At 37.5% G+C, this 19,255-nt stretch overlaps 1 protein-coding gene across 1 annotated transcript; it reads left to right on the forward strand.

Annotated features, from left to right (window-relative positions):
* Nucleotides 1-14,899: 14,899 nt before the first annotated feature.
* Nucleotides 14,900-18,640, forward strand: si:ch1073-357b18.4 (myb/SANT-like DNA-binding domain-containing protein). The gene is made up of 4 exons (XM_026277332.1): nucleotides 14,900-15,334; nucleotides 15,635-15,706; nucleotides 16,651-16,931; nucleotides 17,700-18,640. Exons 1-4 carry the CDS (start codon nucleotides 15,193-15,195, stop codon nucleotides 18,315-18,317), a joined length of 1,113 nt encoding a protein of 370 aa, XP_026133117.1. The 5' UTR covers nucleotides 14,900-15,192; the 3' UTR covers nucleotides 18,318-18,640.
* Nucleotides 18,641-19,255: the final 615 nt, after the last annotated feature.

Genomic DNA, 19,255 nt, shown 5'->3' on the forward strand with positions numbered 1-19,255 from the left:
CTTATTTTAGTCGACTAAAATACCAAGCAATTTTAGTCGACTAAAATACCAAGCAATTTTAGTCGACTAAAATAAGACTAAAATTAAAACAAATCAGATGACTAAAACTTGACTAAAACTAAAAAGAATTATAGTCAAAAGACTAAGACTAAAACTAAATTAAAATTTCGTGTCAAAATTAACACTGCTACTTTCAAATGTTTTAATATGCAACATGTTCAGTACGTTAATGTTGAGGGCTGCAAGTACAATAAGTTTCCTGGCATTATATATCAAAATATGATTGGTTTTCAATTAAAGAAACTAATGTGAATAGTGAAATTATGTTTTTTTATTTTTCATATCAGGATGAAATATAGTAAGCCTTTAAACAGGAATAAAAAGATAGTAATCATGTGTCATCCATGTTTTCATAGAAATATAGTGTGTTAATTATATGCCATTTATTTTTCAAGTTAGTATTAGTATGCAACACACAAATGAGTTTGTGACCTTATGTGCTGGCAAATATCATGTGCAGAGCGGAGGCGCAGGGCAGCAGAGGTGAGACACTTCAGCTCAGAGGACATGCTGCTCTGCACTTGTGACAGTTCTGGCAGCCAAGACACATGCTTCCTCTTTCCCACTAGCTTTCTCAGCTGTTCCCTTCTACCCGGACCTGGGATTATTAACCCACAAAATGGTGGGAATCAGTGTCAGATGAATACATTTCAAAAAAACTTTCAAAAAGTACCCTTCTCCTGTTTTTCGATGCAGACTTTCTCTCGAAACAAACAGACTAAATTCAACTTCAAAAGAAGGAATCACATCAACACTTTCCCATCTGAACAGCCAAGCCATTAGGTAGAATGAATACGGGGATTCACTTTTTGATGGCTATATTAATAGAAATTTTATTTACATTTACATTTACAAAAAGTTGGAAATGTATACTCGCTGTCCTAGAATAATTTAATTGGTAAACCTGAGTTTTCCCAATCTGGGAGGATTTAGGTGAACAAATCCACATGACCTTTGCTGTCTACGCTTCATTGCTATGTGTCATTATTACACATTCATATTAGATGGTTGAAATATGCAATTGCATGCTCTAGAAAAGCTGCATCTGAAACACTTGCCTAGATGTGTGCTTTAAACTTAAAATGGTAAAATGACTGCATGTGTTTAAACTAATCGAAAGGTCACAATATACATGAAGCTCAGTATTTCACTATAAAAGCCTTTTTATCTCCTTAAATCTCCCTTTCTATAGCTCGAGTAATGACATGTTGGTTCCAAAATAGCAGCAGCTGTGGCTGATACACAAGATGACAGAAGAGTGAGTGTGTTTCCATCTGCAGTGTGACATGGTCCTGATGAGAAGATCTCGTCTGATGAGAGTATATGTGCGCATGTACTGTACATGTGTGCTTGCTGGCGGCTGATGAAGGACAGTGCTGCTGGCTTATTGAACTGCTTGAACCACCTTCAAGATGAAGACTTTGATTGCAAGGACATTAGAGCCCACCTGCTGCCTGCAACTGCTTGTGGCAGGAACCTCTGTCGTTAAAAACAAAACAAAACACAAAAACAAGAAGAAGCAGCTAATTTTAACTTCAGATGCTTGCGTACATCACAGAGTGGGAGGGTGTCCATTCACCATTATTATTTTGGCTTGTATTTTTCCTTCATCATTCAGAATACTATTGTCCATGATGCCAAGTTGTGTAGTTTCCAAGCCATATCTTCCAATAGAGCTCCTTAAATACTCACTTAGCACAGTAGTTTATTTGTTGGAAGGATTTTACTCGCATAGAATTAGCACAAATAACATGATATTTTGGTTCTAATTTATTATGACCTGGTTAAAATTTCATTGAATAAAGATTGCTTTGTAAATACTCCAAGTTCAACATGGTGCTGAAAGAAGACTGGCATATAATTGTGCCTAATTAACACACTGGACTAAAAGCATGTAAAGCAAATCCTCTGGCTTCCAGATTTACCATGGTAACAATGAACTGAATATTTCCAAAAATACATGACCATTTTCACTTTCTGCTTTTTTTTTCTCTCTCTCTCTCTCTTACATAAATGCTCACGTGTACAGAGTTGTTAATTTGATCAGTAATGGCTGGTCTGAGAGGTAAATCTAGAAAATCTAGAATTGTGGTCAGTGTTAAGGTGTATTTGGCAGGAGTTAGTCCAGGTTTTCCAAACTCCGCTATGTTTGCCTTATTCTGCTTCTTAGAGAAACCATAGATCCTGGAATGTCCCTATTACCTTTCTTAAAGGGGTCATCAGATGCAAAACTCACTTTCGCAAGTTGTTTGTACATAAATGTATGTTAGCAGTGTGTACACAACCATCCTATAATGATAAAAATCCACCCAGTGTTTTTTTTATCTCTATGAATCATATTCCCCTTTTCAATCAAGCCACTCTCAGCTTCTTGTCTGTGTGACGTCACAGAGACCAAGGCCGCTCCATGATAGTTGATTGACATTGCCGTCTTACCTTAGACCCATCCTGAGTGAGCTGCCATCAGTCTGCCATTGTTTCGACACCGGAGCATGGATTTAGACCAGAATAGCTCCATAGCGATTGAGGTGTTTTGTTGTTGTGTGTAATATGATGTAATAACGAACAGTCATCATTTACTCCTGATATCTGAGCCACTGAAGATGCAGTAGATTACTTTTGTTTTTGAGGAGATTGCATCCCCCGATCTTCCTAAACATGCCTGAATCTTTTGTGAGTATAAGGTTTTTTTTTTTTTCATGAATCTTTGCAAATCACCTTTAATGTGCTAGTTGGCAAGGTTTTCAGCTAAATGCAGCTAAATATGGCTAAAGTAAACAAGATGGCTTTATATATATATATATATATTATATATATACAAAATGCTTAATACTGCATTTATTTCAGTGTCCCTGTCCATTTCAGTTACATCTTAACTGTTTTAAGTTTCACATTCCAGTGTGGATTTTATGTATTATATAATCTTGTCGAAGGAAGAAAAGCAAGTAGTGGTTTTGAACATGCAGATTAAAATGTAACTTTAAATACCTTATACCATGGTCTGTCTAAAAACATGATTCTGATTGGCTGGCAGGTAGTGCATTAAATGTTTTGCTTGCTTGCACACAAACAGCGAAAAAAGAAAGATCGCAGATTGTGATGTGAGCACAGAAACATCAGCCTAATCTCATGGAAATTCATACATATTTTACGAGGTGGCTAATATGAATTTGTACGACCTCATTCGTTGCACAGATGCACAGACGCAGATGCCTCACACACACAACTGTCTCAATCTATCGATAATTCAGATAAATCATATAATTTACTCCAATACATGTGAGCATACCACTTTACTAACTGACGAATATAGCTCATGTTTATCCTTCCGGTCAAATATTGCAGCACAAACATCATTAACACCTTTAGCATGTCAGTGCTGGCTATTGACCATGGTCACGCTTTGCGTCAGATGGTTTCTTCGTCCTCCACGTCATGCATTAAAATCACTGTGCATTATCCCCAAATATCTAGGGAACTTAAATATAACTGCAATCATAGTTAAAATATATGCCTTTATTTAACTATCATCTGGGGTCATTGGAATCAGAGTCTCCAGAAGTCTGCCCTGGGTTTTGGCACTGGTTTGAGTGTATGGACTGGGCATGTATATTTCGTAGCCCATCCTCATGGCACATGGAGTGCAATGGCAAAGATGTTACATGGCTCTTGCCACCCTCCCTGTGTGGTTAACCATTCTAATCAATGACTGCTAATTAGCTTAGACGCTGGAGCAGTGAGTCAGTGAGGCCACAGATGACAGTAATGCAGATACACTCACATTGGTCTGCAATATAATACATGCCTTTGACTGTTATCTGCCTGTCTCTGAATGTCACTATTGAACTCTTTCAGCTGTAATTTGTATGTCTACACTTAAAGATAATCTATATCAGGAGCAAACGATATAGTCCTGGCTTGCTGTAGTTGTTAAGAATGAAATTGACAAAAGCTTGATCACACATTGCATTCCTCCATTTAATACAATTCTTTTGATACAACAAAAAAATTATAAATACATCTATTGACAATAAGATGCACAAAACAATATACATAATTCTAATGTATATTTGCCCAATAAATAAAACAAAAAAGTGAAATACAGGGAGTGTCATTAAGGATAAACCTGAAATTTTGTCACAAAAATCCAATTTATGCTTGATGACCATTTCATTCTTTCTTTGAGAAATATGTTAAGCAAGTGTGCAGTCTTGGAAAACAACTTTCGTACTTCTAACTGGATAATAATAAATTGTGTGTGATGTATTATGAATGAGGTAGATCTCTCTAAATGTCTTTGATTTGTCTAATAATGTGTATCACAGCGTCTGTCATAATGAGTCAAACTACAAAAGTGTTTTCAGATAGTCACCTGTGCTACACCAAATGCAAGGGTTAAAATGCGTACATATTCAAAAATGCTAATAATACATTTTTGTCAAATGAGTCATAGTTACAGCATGCGGCACACAGCACCTTCTCTAGGCTGGTTTTATATGACGTGCTCTGCCACAGCTCTCTCAGTTATTTTATTCCAAGCACGTATTCTGTGCTGCTTCCTGCCATTTTTTCTTAATGAATCCTCCCTCCTCCTTTCTCAATACCACCCAACCACTACTCTGCCTGCCACTCACCTCTCAATCTCTCTCTTTCTCTCTCTCTCTCTCTCTCTCTCTCTCTCTCTCTTTATTCCATCTTGACCGTAAAGATAAAATCACAGATATTGTCACATCAGCCTCATGACTTTGTTGAAACATGACCCCCTCCTGTTTCAGACAGCAGTCATATTCAGTGATTTAAGGTGTCAGCATTCACATAAAATGTCTGTTGGACAGAAAATGAATAAGGCTTTTAAAAAATATTTTCTTCTTCTTCTTCTTCTTCACAAAACCTAGTGGTGGGTAATACAAAAATATCTACTGTTAAAATACAGGCACTCAGAGAACACATACAAACAGCGGTCAGATTTTCTCACAGAGAAATATACAATATATATATATATAATCAAATATATAACATATAAATGACCAAAAACAGATATACAATACATAGCAAAAAATCAACAGCCTTACAAACAGCCATAAACTCCTTAAGGACAAAAGCTCAAATACATAACCAGTGCAAATAGATCCAAAGTACTAAACCAAAATACTGATCATTTTCACATATGCAGCATATTCTAAATGTACCACTTTTCACATGTCAGTAATTAGATTTTTCTACTTCACATTCAGTTGGCTGACAATAGTTGCAAGACACTGGTTTACTGCTAACGTGTCAGTAGATATATGTGTGTCTCTTCTGCTCTACTCTGCTGGAGTTAGCTACAGTGTGCAAGTAAAATCATTTATTACTTGAATGCCTACACATATATATACTCCCCCCACGCACACACACACACACACACACACAGGTTTACAGAAATACATGCAAGCATGTAGGACACTGACCCTAGATTTCTCTTTGAAGAAGTCACTTGATAGACAAAACGATAGGTAAAAGCAAAATAACAGTCTGGAATGTCAAAAAAACATTTCTTTGTTGCAACATAAACATGTAATCTGGCACAAATTGAATTTAAATATAAAAAATTCAAAAAAGTTAATTTGTCATGCAAAACATGAGATCCCTTCAGCTTGTCCTTTTACATTTAAAATAGGCTCTGTAATGACTTGGCGTGAATAAACAAATAAATAAATCCTGACACTGCATGTTACTTAATAAAAAATGATATACTTGTTAATGTCAGTATCTGTCATTCTTTCATCAGTGTTTATGCTTATCACTAAAGCCTTCCTTTACTGACCTGGAGTCATCTGTCCAGAGACTTCCATGATTTTATTTTGCATCCTACTTTCATAAATCTCTCGAGAAGAAAGCAGGGAAAGTTGCAGCATTTAAGTTTTAAAATCTCCAGTTTTTTCCAAAGACAGATTCTTCATGTTTAAACACAACACACACGCACACACACACACACTCACAGGGCTCCTCCACTGTCATTGTTTCTTTCTGACTTTTTCCTAATAGAAACACAATTGATAAAATGCATTTGTCTGTGTACCGTCGCTAAATGTTTCCACAGGCCATCAGCGACAGTGACGAGATGTTACAGACAGCTTACCCTTAAACTGGTTATTTTTCTTTTCAGAGCACCAGAAAAACTTCTGATTTTGTGAAGCGCATCTCATAGAGTGCACTGCTCCGAGCTGAAGATGCCTCCCTCCTTCTTTTCTCTCCTCCGAGAGCGATGCACCTTCCAGCACGCGGCAGCTATCAACAGCATGACGAACCCTGTGACCAGCAGCACCAGAGACACCACTTTAGTTTGGGGCAGCGTGTTGAAGGTGAACGTGACGCCGGTTCCCGCCATACCGATCACCAATGAGATGACCCCAAAGGGAAACACACAGCGGTACCAGGACTTCTCAGTGCCACCGGTGGCCTGGGCCAGACGCTCCAGCGTGGACAGATCCTCTGGGGCTTTGGGTACAGCCATCGGGGGCATCCCGTCAGCGGCCAGGCTGCATTCAGGGTCCAGCATGGCCAGCTGAGCGGAGGCTGGATGCTGGCAGGGCAAGCGGCCAGAGGAGCAGCCCATCTCACTGACCCTCTGACTCTGACTGTCGCCGCTGATGCTTTTTCTGGTTGCTGTTCCGTCTTCTGCTGGCTCTGTCAGGTGTGAGCATTTGCCTGGGAAGGAGGGATATTTTTGGGTGTGATCTATAAATAGAGCTTCATGAGGACAGGAAGAGTCATGCAATCATTATCAGCTAAGGTGTACTCACTTCGTCTCTCAGGCTGCGATGTGTTCCTTGCTCCGCTGCATTTGGTGTGTCTGCCCTGCTTGAAACAGCAGCACATTGTCTGTTTTGCTAGCAGAGCTGACTGGAGTATACAGAGCTGAGGACCAGGGAGGAGCCAATGAAAGCAGAGGGGCCAGTCGGAGCCTCCGATTGGCTGCCGTTCTCTTGCGACATCACAGATGGTTGAGAGAGCTCCAAACACGAGTGTTATTGATGATGCTGATATATCCACAGCTTATGCCACCTACATTCATGCTCATCTCCTCCATCTAACACTTTCCGTCTGTTTTTCTATAATTACATATAACATGTTTTAATTAATTCATTAAATTCAAAATACGAAACAACAAAGCCATAAATAAATGATGTATGTGTGTGTGTGTGTGTGTGTGTGTGTGTGTGTGTGTGTGCGTTTGTGTGTTTGTGTGTACCTGGTATTCTAGGGAACAAATGTCCCCACAAGGATAGTAATACCAATATATTTTGACCTTGTCAGGACACTTTTTTTTCCCGGTCCCCATAGGGAAACAGAATGATGTTTTTCTATATCTAAAATAAAAAAAAGTTGTTTTTGAAGGGTTGGTTTAGGGAAAGGGAACAGAAAAGTCAATTTTGATGGTAGAAAAACCATCATTTCTATGGAATAAACCCATAATGATAAGAATACCAGTGTGTGTCGTTGCATATATTTTGAAAATGGATTTGCATTTGTTTCTATTTTATAAACCCTCTGATTTAAAACACCTATTCAGACAGTGAAATGAATACGAATAATAGCATGTACTCTCCACATCACAAAGCAAGATAAAAGACATTGCCAAATGGAACATGGTGCACAAAGGGAGTGCTATTTATCTCCAAGAAGCTTTTTGATGAAGATGTTCAACATCTGCAGTCCATGAGGATAATTGCACGCTTGTTTCTATTTATACAGTCATGAGTACCAAACCAGGGGAATCTATGAAATGAGAACAGAGTCAGAACAATGTAATCTGATTAGCTGGATCATATTCTGAGAGAAATAACACAGTACCAAGAACATTTGGTCAAAGGAAAATATCTTGAAGAAGCAACTGAGTGTATTTCCGTCTGAGCTCTGCATGCATTAGTTTAGTGTGCAGCTGTCTGTCGAGCTCATGCATCACTTGCACTTTCCACTATGTATGTTTTCCTTCCAGTATGGGTCTCAAGTATGTCGTGGGAAGCAAAGTGTAGCCTGCAGGGTCTTATCTAATAACAATGAAAATCCCCATGTAATGGATGTAGGTGACACAGAATGAAAAAGGAAAGGGGAACCCATTGAGAGTGAGAGAAGGAGAAAAATAGGAGTAAACACAAACTGGCACTTGGATCTATGGAAACTCATTTAAGGGATAAATTGTGTGAAGAGCATAGGGAATAAATGCTGAATATCAGACGGACCTGAGGAGTGACCCATCTAGTTCTGAGAATGTTTTCAGTGTCAGGTTTTGTTTTTTTATCCTGAGAATGTTCTGCTAAAAGGTGGGATAATATTCTCTAACAGCATTCTAAAACTGTTTATTGGTAACAATATTAGAATATTATACCCTAACATTATAATAAAGATTTTAGAGGGAAGCCTCCCATTGCACTAAATGTGGACTTTGTGGATGTGAAAGTTTGGTTGTAAGTGAAAACCCACCCTTTGTTTGATCTCAGCCTCCATTGTCATTAAAGGGGGGGGGGGGGGGTATTCCAAAAATACTCCTTCCGGTTTGTCACAAGTTTCGGAAAGTTTTTTTTCGAGTATGGGTCTGTGTGACGTTAGATGGAGCGGAATTTCCTTATATGGGTCCTAAGGCACTTCTGCCGGAAGAGCGTGCGCTCCCGTATAGCAGAGCACTGAGAGGCTGAGCACAGCCTGATCAGAGCGAGAGCGTCGCAAAATGTCACAAAAGGAGTGTGTTTTTGGTTGCCAGGGCAAGACGATGCATTTCGAAGATACTTGTTTTACAAACAAGGCCCAGTTTGACGCCCGATTTGCTCATCGTTTATTTCTTAAGGATAATGCAGTCCCAACGAAAAAGGGTCACGATCGTGTGTTGGAACCGCAGGCGGTGAGTAAAACTGCTTCAAATATCTCTGTGTTGTTAACTTAGCTATCGGCGTGTAAGCACATCAAGTAAACAATATGCGATGTTGTCATCAAACTGCACTTTCCACATGTACAGCTTAAAAAATAAAAAGACGACATAAAGTGGAACTTAGTCATTTTCCAAAAGCGCTAAGCAAATATATAGTTTCAGTACATACCACATATAGACGTCGTTGCTGATGCTGCTCTTGTTAAATTTCAGCCTCTGGATCTGATTCTGGATCATAAATATACGCTGAATCTGACTGTTAGCCATGGTTTGTTTTGGATGTTTTTTTCCTCACGGTAATGTCACAGCTTCCAAACGCTCTCAACGCAAAAGCCTACTCGCGCTCGTGATTCTTTAGCTCCGCCCACACGTCACGCCTCCAGTCGGTCGTGTTTTTCTGGGAAAAATCGGTACAGACTATCATTCTCTTATGAATATAATAAAACTAAAGACTTTTTGGAGTTATGAAGGATGGAGTACTACTCTATAGGTACTCGAGATTAACAGGAGATTGAATGAAAACGAGCATTTCACCCCCCCTTTAAATATATATAAAAAAAAAAAAACGGCATTACAAGCTTCACTTATTATGAATAAGACTGGCTTTATTTTTTTTGCCAGACATTTAAAAAAGTTCTTATTGAGAGGTTTAGATGTTGACAGTTTATTGAAAATAATAGTTTGGTTTGAATAAGTAATTAGGCAGTTTGACTAGACTTTTCAATATAAGTTTTTATTTGGCTGTTTTAACTATGTTTGCTATGGCAAAAACAACAAGATAAAGTGTGATCAGATGATGCTGGTGTCAAAGACATTATCATCTTGTAGTGATCTGATCAGCTATTTTCATCAAGAGTGTAATCTATGCTATTGATTTCATTTTATTGACTTTTATGTAATACATTTCAACAGCATGAGATCCAGCAGTGCTTTAATCAGATAATCTGTATTTCTATCTGTATTTAAAATTACATTGTTCATTAATCACTTTGAACTACTGAAAGCTTACACACACACAGAAATCAATAATAAGTCTATGAATCTCAACAATGGAGACATGCTCCATGTCGCAATGCAATCTGGGAGCCATGGATGAGTTTTGTATGATAAACCCAGAATGGATTGCAGCATGAAGCATGTCTCCATTGTTGAGATTCATAGAGTAATTCTTGATTACTGTGAGTCTTAATGACAATTATTTTTTTTAATTTTTTATCCTTGAAGTGATCTGATTAAAAAACTGCTGGATCTAAGTCTGTAGAACCACTGAGTGTCTGTGATAAATAGTGTGCAACTAATACCATAGATTAGACTGGAATAAATCTAATAACAAATCCGCTTCATAATGATTATATCTTTATATATCAAACTGCCCAACTAAAGATAAACACTGATCACCATAATGGTGTCATCCAACCAAACTTTTACTTTTTAACAGACATCAAAATCTAAACCTCTGTTAACATCAATAAGACCTTTTGTACATGTATGACAGAGTCAATATGTCTTATTATAAGTGAATCTGGAAATACTGTTTTTGGAGTTATTAAAAATAAGAACATTTAAATTTATCATCAAACAAAGGTTGGGTTTTTAACACTTGAGTCCACATCCAGTGTCCAGTGGAAAGCTTCCCACTAAAATCTTTACTAGAATGTTTGGGATAATGTTCTAATAATGTTACTAATAATTTTTTTTGAATGTTTTAAGAGAATTGTATCCTACATTTTAGAATAATATTCTGGTAACTAAAATAAAACTTGCCACTGAAAACCTTCGCAGAAAATTCTTAGAACAGTATAATTTGTAGCTGCATGGGAAGAAGATGCCATATGTCTGGTCACCTGACCTTTCTGTGTGACTCAGTGGTGCTCAGGGAGGTACAACTGGAGCTCTGCCTACGGCTCCACCTGTCATCCGGTCTGGTGTCATATGTGCTAACTTACCATTGCATCTCTGAAAATGAACAAGCCTAAAGCAATAGATGCACTATTGTAGCAAAATAAATTTACTTTTTATCTACTTATGTGCCCGCTGAGTCCGTTTAAGACACTTGTACCAGTATAGATCAGGGTCAGCCGGCTGGGAATTGTGCAAGTCTTTGAGCAGCTTCAATGCAAACGAGTCACGACCTAGAGGCTTGGATGCTGCTGATGGGTAATTAGCCCAGTTCTGTAGGAGCTTGTGGGTGTCCATGGCACTAGGAGCACTAGTGGATTGATTTTAAGTACAAGAAAAGAGCAAGGATTGATCTCCTTTGTTGCATCTAATCCATATTGTATGAAGTGAAATGGGATTGACAGAGGCAAGCTTGCAGGACGATATAACACAATATAGGGAAAATCTGAGGAAATAATGAAACTTTCACACTGCCAATGTCGGGTAACTGTCTAAATAAGGAGATTTCAATCAAAGGGCCGTTCCGTTAAGGGACTGCAGGAGGAATACAGCTTATTGGGTGATATTTTGTCAAAACAACTGAATTTCAGAAACTTCCACAGCTTTGCTGTTGTGTTTTTTTTTTTTTTTTTTTTTTTTCGGACAAAAGATGGACAAACATAAATAGTGATGAAAATATCCATCACAGGTGAAAATTTACTTATAAATGCACTAGAAAAATGGCAGTCTGGAACTATTAACAATTTATTTTTAGATGATGGTTTAACAAACAAACGTTTCTATATATAAAATATATTTAAAAAAAAAAAAATCTTCTTTTTATTCCACAGAAGAAAGTCCATCACACGGATTTGAAATGACACGAGGGACACTAAATAATAACAGAAGTGACATTTTTGGGTGCACTAACCCTCAAATGAAATGACTAACATTAAGATACAATGAACATACTATAAAACAATATAAACAACATATTTATGATGAATAAAATAAGTGCTTTAAAATGTTACTCATTAGTTGATTTTTTTTTTATGTATATCATATATAGTATCACTGCACATTTTCATCTTTTATCCAAAGTGACGTATAAAAAAGAATACAACGACATACTTTGAAGCCTTGAGTCATAGTTTTAATTTAGTCTCCTTGTAAGTGCTGAGAAGAACTCATGCTGAACATGGAAACAGCAGAAAGAAGAGCGAGAAGCAAGAGAAGAAGAGAGAAAGATGACATGATTAAAAGGGCAAATTCCCACGTCTATTAGCTCATTATATATTTATTTACCTGGAACAAAATGACATTCTATCTTCAGCATTTCCTACAAGCAGTGTAAAATCCTCAGAAGATTAGAAGATGACTTATTCAGAGAATTTAAAACCATGTTTGCCATGTTTGATCTTTTCTGGGTTTATAGACTTTCATAAATCCCTCACATAGCTTATTTATTTTTAATTATGTAGGTGATATGATTGTCATTATTCTATCCACACTTCTATGCTTGAAGGATAGTTCCATCATTCTCTGTTAATCACAGCTTTAACAAGCAATATCATCTCATATTTTCCAATTACAGTTAAGCTTTAGAGATTCAAAACAAGTTTGCTGGTGTCAATATTAATAGCAACATATAGATGTCTCTGTGGTAACTGAGCCATACTATGTATAACAAAAGTCATCAGAGTGAGTCACTATGTGCCCACTCACTTAACATTCAAAGGACATCAGTGCTTCATTTCAAATTAAATAGTTAATTCAGTGTATTTCTAGATATCCTGAGCATCTATAGGAGAAACCAAAAACATGAAAAATTAAACATCCAGTTTCAAGAAGAAGAAGAAGAAAGAGAGTTTAACTACTGTGTAAGGACATTGTGACCGGCAAAATAATATATGGGTTTTTATATTGGTCTATGCCAGATCAACTATGAAACTTTAATTTACACAACATAATGCAAGTTTGCAGGTAATCTCATCCGTGGAATTGCGATATGTTTGGAATGTGTACCCTCTGGGGAAAGATCCATGAAATAACCCTGTGTACGTTTCATTGTAGAGACTATCAGTGTGACTGTACACAACTTCACCGCTTTATACTCCAGACAGCATATCGAGAGAACAGGGGAGATAATGCCAAGGGAACCTGTCTTCTGTGTCCGGGTGACTCATTCGCTCTTGGGAGAAGGGAGGCCATGATATTAATGAGAGTTTGACTGGATGTCGCTAACAGTGTTGGGGGTCACGCATTACAAGTAACATGAGTTACATAATCAGACTGCTTTTTTAAGTAAATAGTAAAGCAATACATTATTACTTTTTAATTTAGAAGGAAATATCTGAGTTAATGTTTCAAATAAGTGACAAGTTACTTTGTTTCCCATGTCTTGTCTGACAAGTTCTTGTGTTGTCAAGTTGAGAGAAGTAATTGCAAGGCATTGCACAAGCTGTGTGAACATGATGCTTAGTTCGAGAGTAAATATGAACATGTATTTACTCAATTCACCTTCACAGATTCAGTTTTCCTCAAAATTAATAAAAACAGTCAAATTCTAAATCAGTACATTATACAAATATGTTAAATAGGACAAATATCATTTATATATTTACAAATATTCCAATTTTATTAACTAAGTAGCCTAGTCTTTGCAACTGACCTTCAATGATCCAATTCAACCATATAAAGCAAAAATGGCACATCTGTGTTTCATTTTGATTATTGCTGAATATTGTTGAACTTTCTTCTCCTGCGTTATATTCTTCATGCAATTTGTTTCAGCTGCACCCTTCAGGCATGAATTTACGTTGTTGTTGTTTTTTTTATATTAAAAGCAAACTACTTTCTATAAAAGTTACTAAATAGTAATTTGTTTCTCTTTTAGGGAGTAACGCAATATTGTAATTCAATACTTTTACAAGTAGTCACATCTTTATCAATGATGCTCATGATCTATACACAAGCCCAGTTATAGATATAACCAGGACTGGTCTGAACAGGTAAGATTCTGCACCAATCAAATCTGTGTCAACTGTCAACAGGCAGATGGAGAACATGAAGAAACAATACGACAGTGACATGTTATTGTATTCAGGGGACAGAATGTGTGTGTGTGCTCTTACAGAACAATCCATCTCTGACAATGCATATACACTTTTTTGCCGAATAATGTTGAGCATAATATATATATATATAAGTCAGTTAAGAAATCTGATTGTTCGGAAATATGAAATATCTTACTAACCCACATATATGGTAGGCAAAGTAAACACGGGGACAGTTTCCAAACAGTGCATCTAAAACAATATAGGCTTAAGCATTTCTGTAATCTCCATTATGAATACAAAATGAAATACTACTACTACTACTACTAATAATAATACTAGTCGTATCTGGGCGTGTCAATTATTCAGCACGTCATCAAAATCTCACTCCAGCTGGCAACTACATTTGCCAAACCTGGTACATCCATAAATAGTGAAAACAGGCTTATGAAAACTTTTTATGGCACGTTTTGTGATAGTTGTGTATTATAGGAGAAAACATTATAAGCGGTCAGTACAGTAGTTAAGTATCATTTCTCTGTGTAATTAATAAGGTTTGCGAATTGCGCTTCATCAGAGAAAACACGATCACAAATTCTGATTAATTTGTCTACAGCGCCATCTGGTGGTCACTTTGGTTCTCTAAGCGCGCGTAATAAACTATAAAAAAATATTTGATAAATGTATTTTCAAAATGTATATAGAATGGGGCTCAAAATTTTGATACCATATTGAGAACACTGGGTTAAACTAATCCATATTCAAATTATGATTGTTAACAGCTGTTAATGAAATAACCTGACATGACTCTATGCGAGCACCGCAAACTAATGTGACTTCACCGAGAAAGGTTTCAAATGTAGCTGTATGGCTGAATGAATAGTATCAAACAGCTGCGTTTCTCCGGCGGCCCTACGCTGATTTTATTCGTATCGTCGTCTGCGGTGTGCGTCTGCAGATCTGCGTGTGACGCAGGCGACCAGCAGCCAATGGCGTGACACACAGACGCAGCAGAGTTGCGCAGTTACATTGTGAGAGGAGCGCAGCCATTACACTTGATCTTAAATCTTTAGAAATCGTCGTTGGGTTTGCACTGGCCAGTCAGTTTTCTCTACAAATTGCGTGACAGTATTCTGAAATCAAACCTAAAATCCGAGCGGGATTTTAGTGATCTCTGCTCAGGAAAGTTGTGAAACTTTATAAACCGTGTTACTTCACAAGGTGTAGCGCGTCTGCTAGTGTCAGTGTTTCTCTGCTCGCGTCTCACGCGCGCTTTGATGCAGCGCAGTGATGGGCACACCTCTGAAAAACGAGCCATCTGCAGCTGGTTGCATGCCGTTATGTGGTGACCTTACGTCTACCGGCGACTCGACTGCACGAGCATCATCACAGCAGGGCGAGCAGCTCGAGGCCCCGACTCCGGTTTTACTCTGTGAGTGTTATTATCGCTTGCTTTCATGAGTCTTACACGCGAACTGTTTTTCAGCTATTGCATGCATTTTTTCTTCTTTCAGAAAAGTTGACTACTGTTTGGTCAGAGATCACAAATTTCATGCAGCCTTGAACTAATTAATTTATTCACATAGAAATCAATTGTTGAGCCATTTCAAGACCTACCAGTAATCTCTGGGATAGTATTTCTGCACAAGTCAGCTTCATTAAAAAACCTTTTGAGCTGCAGCAGCGTCATTGTTTTAAGATGTATCTCATGTTCTGTATGTATGCTCCACAGATCCCATCAGCGTTAACAGTGCTTTATCAGCTTCACCAATTTTTAACAACAGAGACAACAAAGTCCCACATGGTGAGTATGGAACCTTAACTTGTAAAAGACTAAACCATGAAGAACTGTCCAGCTGTAACTGTTTTCAGTGTCGGGGAGTAACTAGTTACATGTAACAGAATTACCTAATATAATTACAAAATAGATGCAAGGGAAATTTGTTTCAGTTACTGAGAGAAAAAAAGAAGTGTAATTAAAATAGTCACTTATGAAAATGTTAACGATTACAAAAGGGGTTACACCTGGATATTATCACACACATACATTCTTACATTTGATTGGTTGCTTTCCCAAATTGCATTGACTGCTCTATAATATGAGACACTAATGTTGCAGGAGTTCAGGACACATTTATTTCCAATTTGGGTTTATGCTTTGTTTTTGTTTTGTTTTTTAATTTCAAAAATGGTATCATCGCTCTTTCTTTTCATGATTTTAAATCTGTATTTAGCTTCAGAATGATCTCAAAGTAAAAAGAGGTGCTGAAGTCTAATTTTGTGCTGTCTGTGCTTTAATATATATATATATATATATATATATATATATATATATATATATATATATATATATATATATATATATATATTTATTTTTAAATAGTGATGAAGGATTTTGAAAGTCTGAGAGTAATCAGTGTTGAGTTCCACAAAAAAAAAAAGCTCAATCCTTCCTGTTTTAAATGTTCAAAATGATTAACAGTTGAAAACATTTGTTATAAATTTTGAAAAGTAATCAAAAGTAATCAGTTACACTACTTTAATGAAGCTACTTAAACAGTTACACTACTTATTACATGTTAAATAGGGTAACTTGTCATCTATTACCTATTACATTTCCAAAGTAAACTTCCCAACGCTGGCTCATTTTCAAAATAACACTCTGATTGTTTTCATTGGAAAATGAAATGTTTCGATTTAATTCGATAATGTGTTGCAGCCGCTAAACAATGTCCTCAAAATTGGCAGGTGGTCGAGGGATTGAAGCTGTTTCCTCATCTTCTGAGTTCACTCATGGTGCCATCGTGCACCTCATCGAAGCCATGCAGAGGTGCTGGGATGTGTACAGCTCACGCGAGCGCTCGCTTCTCTTCCAGAGCGTTCAGAAAGAACTGGAAAGCCACGGTCACTCTTTACCCGTAGAGAAGATTCGCCGCAAATGGAATAACCTCATTGTTACATACAAGAGAGTTAAAGATCGCAGCTCGTTGTGTGGAGGCCAAACAAAGACCTCATGGGAGTACTTCGAAGTAAGAGCTTGTGGGCATTTTTTTAATGATGCAGGTTTATTTCTTCAAAATTAAATTCATTCCTTTAAAATTTCTGGCATGTTTTTATCATATTGTTTGCTGCTCCAAGCATTCCCATTTCAAGAATGTTTGAAGAAGCCATAATATTAAACGGAAAGTTCACTCAAAATGAAAATTAGCCCATGATTTACTCACGCTCAAGCCATCCTAGATGCCTACGGTTTTCTTCTTTCAAACCAATACAACTGGAGTTATATTAAAAATATCCTGGCTATTCCAAGCTTTATAATGGCTGTGAATGGGGTGTAAAATGTTGAAGTCCAATATAAACGCATAAATCCAACATAAAAAAGGCTCCACACACACAGCTCTGGGGGGTTAATAAAGTCTTTCTGAAGCAATCAATGCATTTTTGGAAGAAAAAAATATCCATGCTTACAAATTTATAAAATGTAATCTCTAGCTCTTCCAAGATATTTTCTAATGTGACTCCATTCATATTCGTCTGATAAAAGAAAGTCGTATACATCTAGGATGGCTTGAGGGTGAGTTATTTTTGGGTGAACAATCCCTTTAACGCATGGGTATTGCCCTTTATAGAAATACTGAAATATATTACCTTAGGTGCTTGAATAATAAAATGCATATAAATGCTGATATCAGGAATATCAATGACGAAAAAAAAAAAAGTAGGACAGTGGAAATACAGTGGTGAATTACTGAATAATCTTCCCTGTTCTGTTTTCTTTTCTATTTTTTTCATTACAGATGATGGATAATATACTAGGAAAGACTAAATTTGCTCAGAGAGGCCCTGCCTCAGCTACTCTTGTTGGATTTGCAACCACAGCCAAAGCAGGTGTAAGATCAGAGGATAGTGCGTCGAACAGCGTGCCGGTGGCTGCAATGGCCGCCTCGTGCCTCCTTCCCACTGGAATCATCACAACCTCTTCCCCGATCCCTACACTTGTGACGTCCCCAGTGCTGTGCAAAGTTACCCCAAAATTAAACCCCAGTCCCTCTTGTAGCACAGAGACGCCTCTGCCCTCCCTTTCACCAAAGCCAGTGCCGCTGGTGAACCGTCAGCCGCTGAAGCGGAGGTTACACCATCTTCGGCTCAACTCCATGGCCTCTCGTGTAGCTCAGCAGCAGGGGCAAGCTGAGGAACGCACCGCTCTTCTTCGCAGTTTCCTCACCGCTCAAGAAGAGCGCATCCGTTTAGACGAGCAACACCAGCGCAAGGCAGATGTGCGTGAGCGGCGCAAGGAGAAATCAGCACGGGCCATGGCTGATGCGATGGGGAGGATGGCGACGGCACTGGAGCTGATCTCATCCAAGCAGGACACCATTATCGCTCTACTTCAGAGACTGGCTGATAAGCACTAATACTGCTTTTGCAACAAACCTGAATTTAATTTAAAGCATATAAAGTGTGTCCTGTTGTTCATGGTATAAGTAATTGATTTGGGAACCCATTTTTTAGTTGAATAAGCTTGAAAGATACTAGAACTTACTAGAAAACAACATATACAGAGCCTATAAAAATGTCCTTCCTTGTAAGTTTTCATGTTTCACTGTGTGGCAAAGAGTTTTATTTGGCTATTTTGACAATGAATAACAGTACTGTTTTATGCCAAAAGTTTAGTCTGTACATTTTTTTTTTTTTTGCAGTTATGAATAATAACAATAATAAAAAGCTTATTTTTGAAGATGTATAGTTTTAAAAGTAAAAATAAGAATGCAGTAGTTTATATTATTGTTGCCCTCAAGTAAACACACAGCATTACACACACCACACACATGCTCTTATTCAGAAATATGCGTCTTTAGCCGTTCACAGGCCCCAGCTCTTATTATGATAATCAGTTTTTAATACTGTTTTGGATATGAATCAGCTTTACTTGCAGCGAGTCGTTCACAAGCTGCATATGTAAAAAGGAGTTGCTTCGTCGTTGACAAAGACACTCGCAAGTTTTTCTTCTTGGTTGTTGGTTATTTGTATTATTATTATTATTATTATTTTTATTTATTTTTTTAAATAATATCCTTACTATTGCTATGGGAGAAACAGCTGTAAACTATCCAGAGTTAGTGAACCGTACGAATGAATCGCACTGAATCGTGACCAGTTGTCATCTTGCAAACCTGTTTGACAGATCTAAAGAGTGATTCATTCTTTAAACTGGTTGTTGGTTCTGGTGACGCCTTTGGTTGTGACGTGTAACAGCTGAGTGGACGCGTTACTCTACAGAGCAAAATGTATTTATGCAGAATCGATCACCTGCGATCAATGAAAAATGTAAGTTAAATTGTTAGATGTCTAA

This window comes from Carassius auratus, chromosome 12 (genome assembly GCF_003368295.1).
Source record: "Carassius auratus strain Wakin chromosome 12, ASM336829v1, whole genome shotgun sequence".
Classification (NCBI taxonomy): Eukaryota; Metazoa; Chordata; class Actinopteri; order Cypriniformes; family Cyprinidae; genus Carassius; species Carassius auratus.

Bases quoted from the DNA above. Each gene is read 5' to 3' on its own strand.
- si:ch1073-357b18.4 (XM_026277332.1), top strand. From the start codon at position 15,193: ATGGGCACACCTCTGAAAAACGAGCCATCTGCAGCTGGTTGCATGCCG. The intron at 15,707-16,650 runs GTGAGTATGGAA...CAAAATTGGCAG, and splicing joins AGACAACAAAGTCCCACATG to GTGGTCGAGGGATTGAAGCT. The intron at 16,932-17,699 runs GTAAGAGCTTGT...TTTTCATTACAG, and splicing joins CCTCATGGGAGTACTTCGAA to ATGATGGATAATATACTAGG.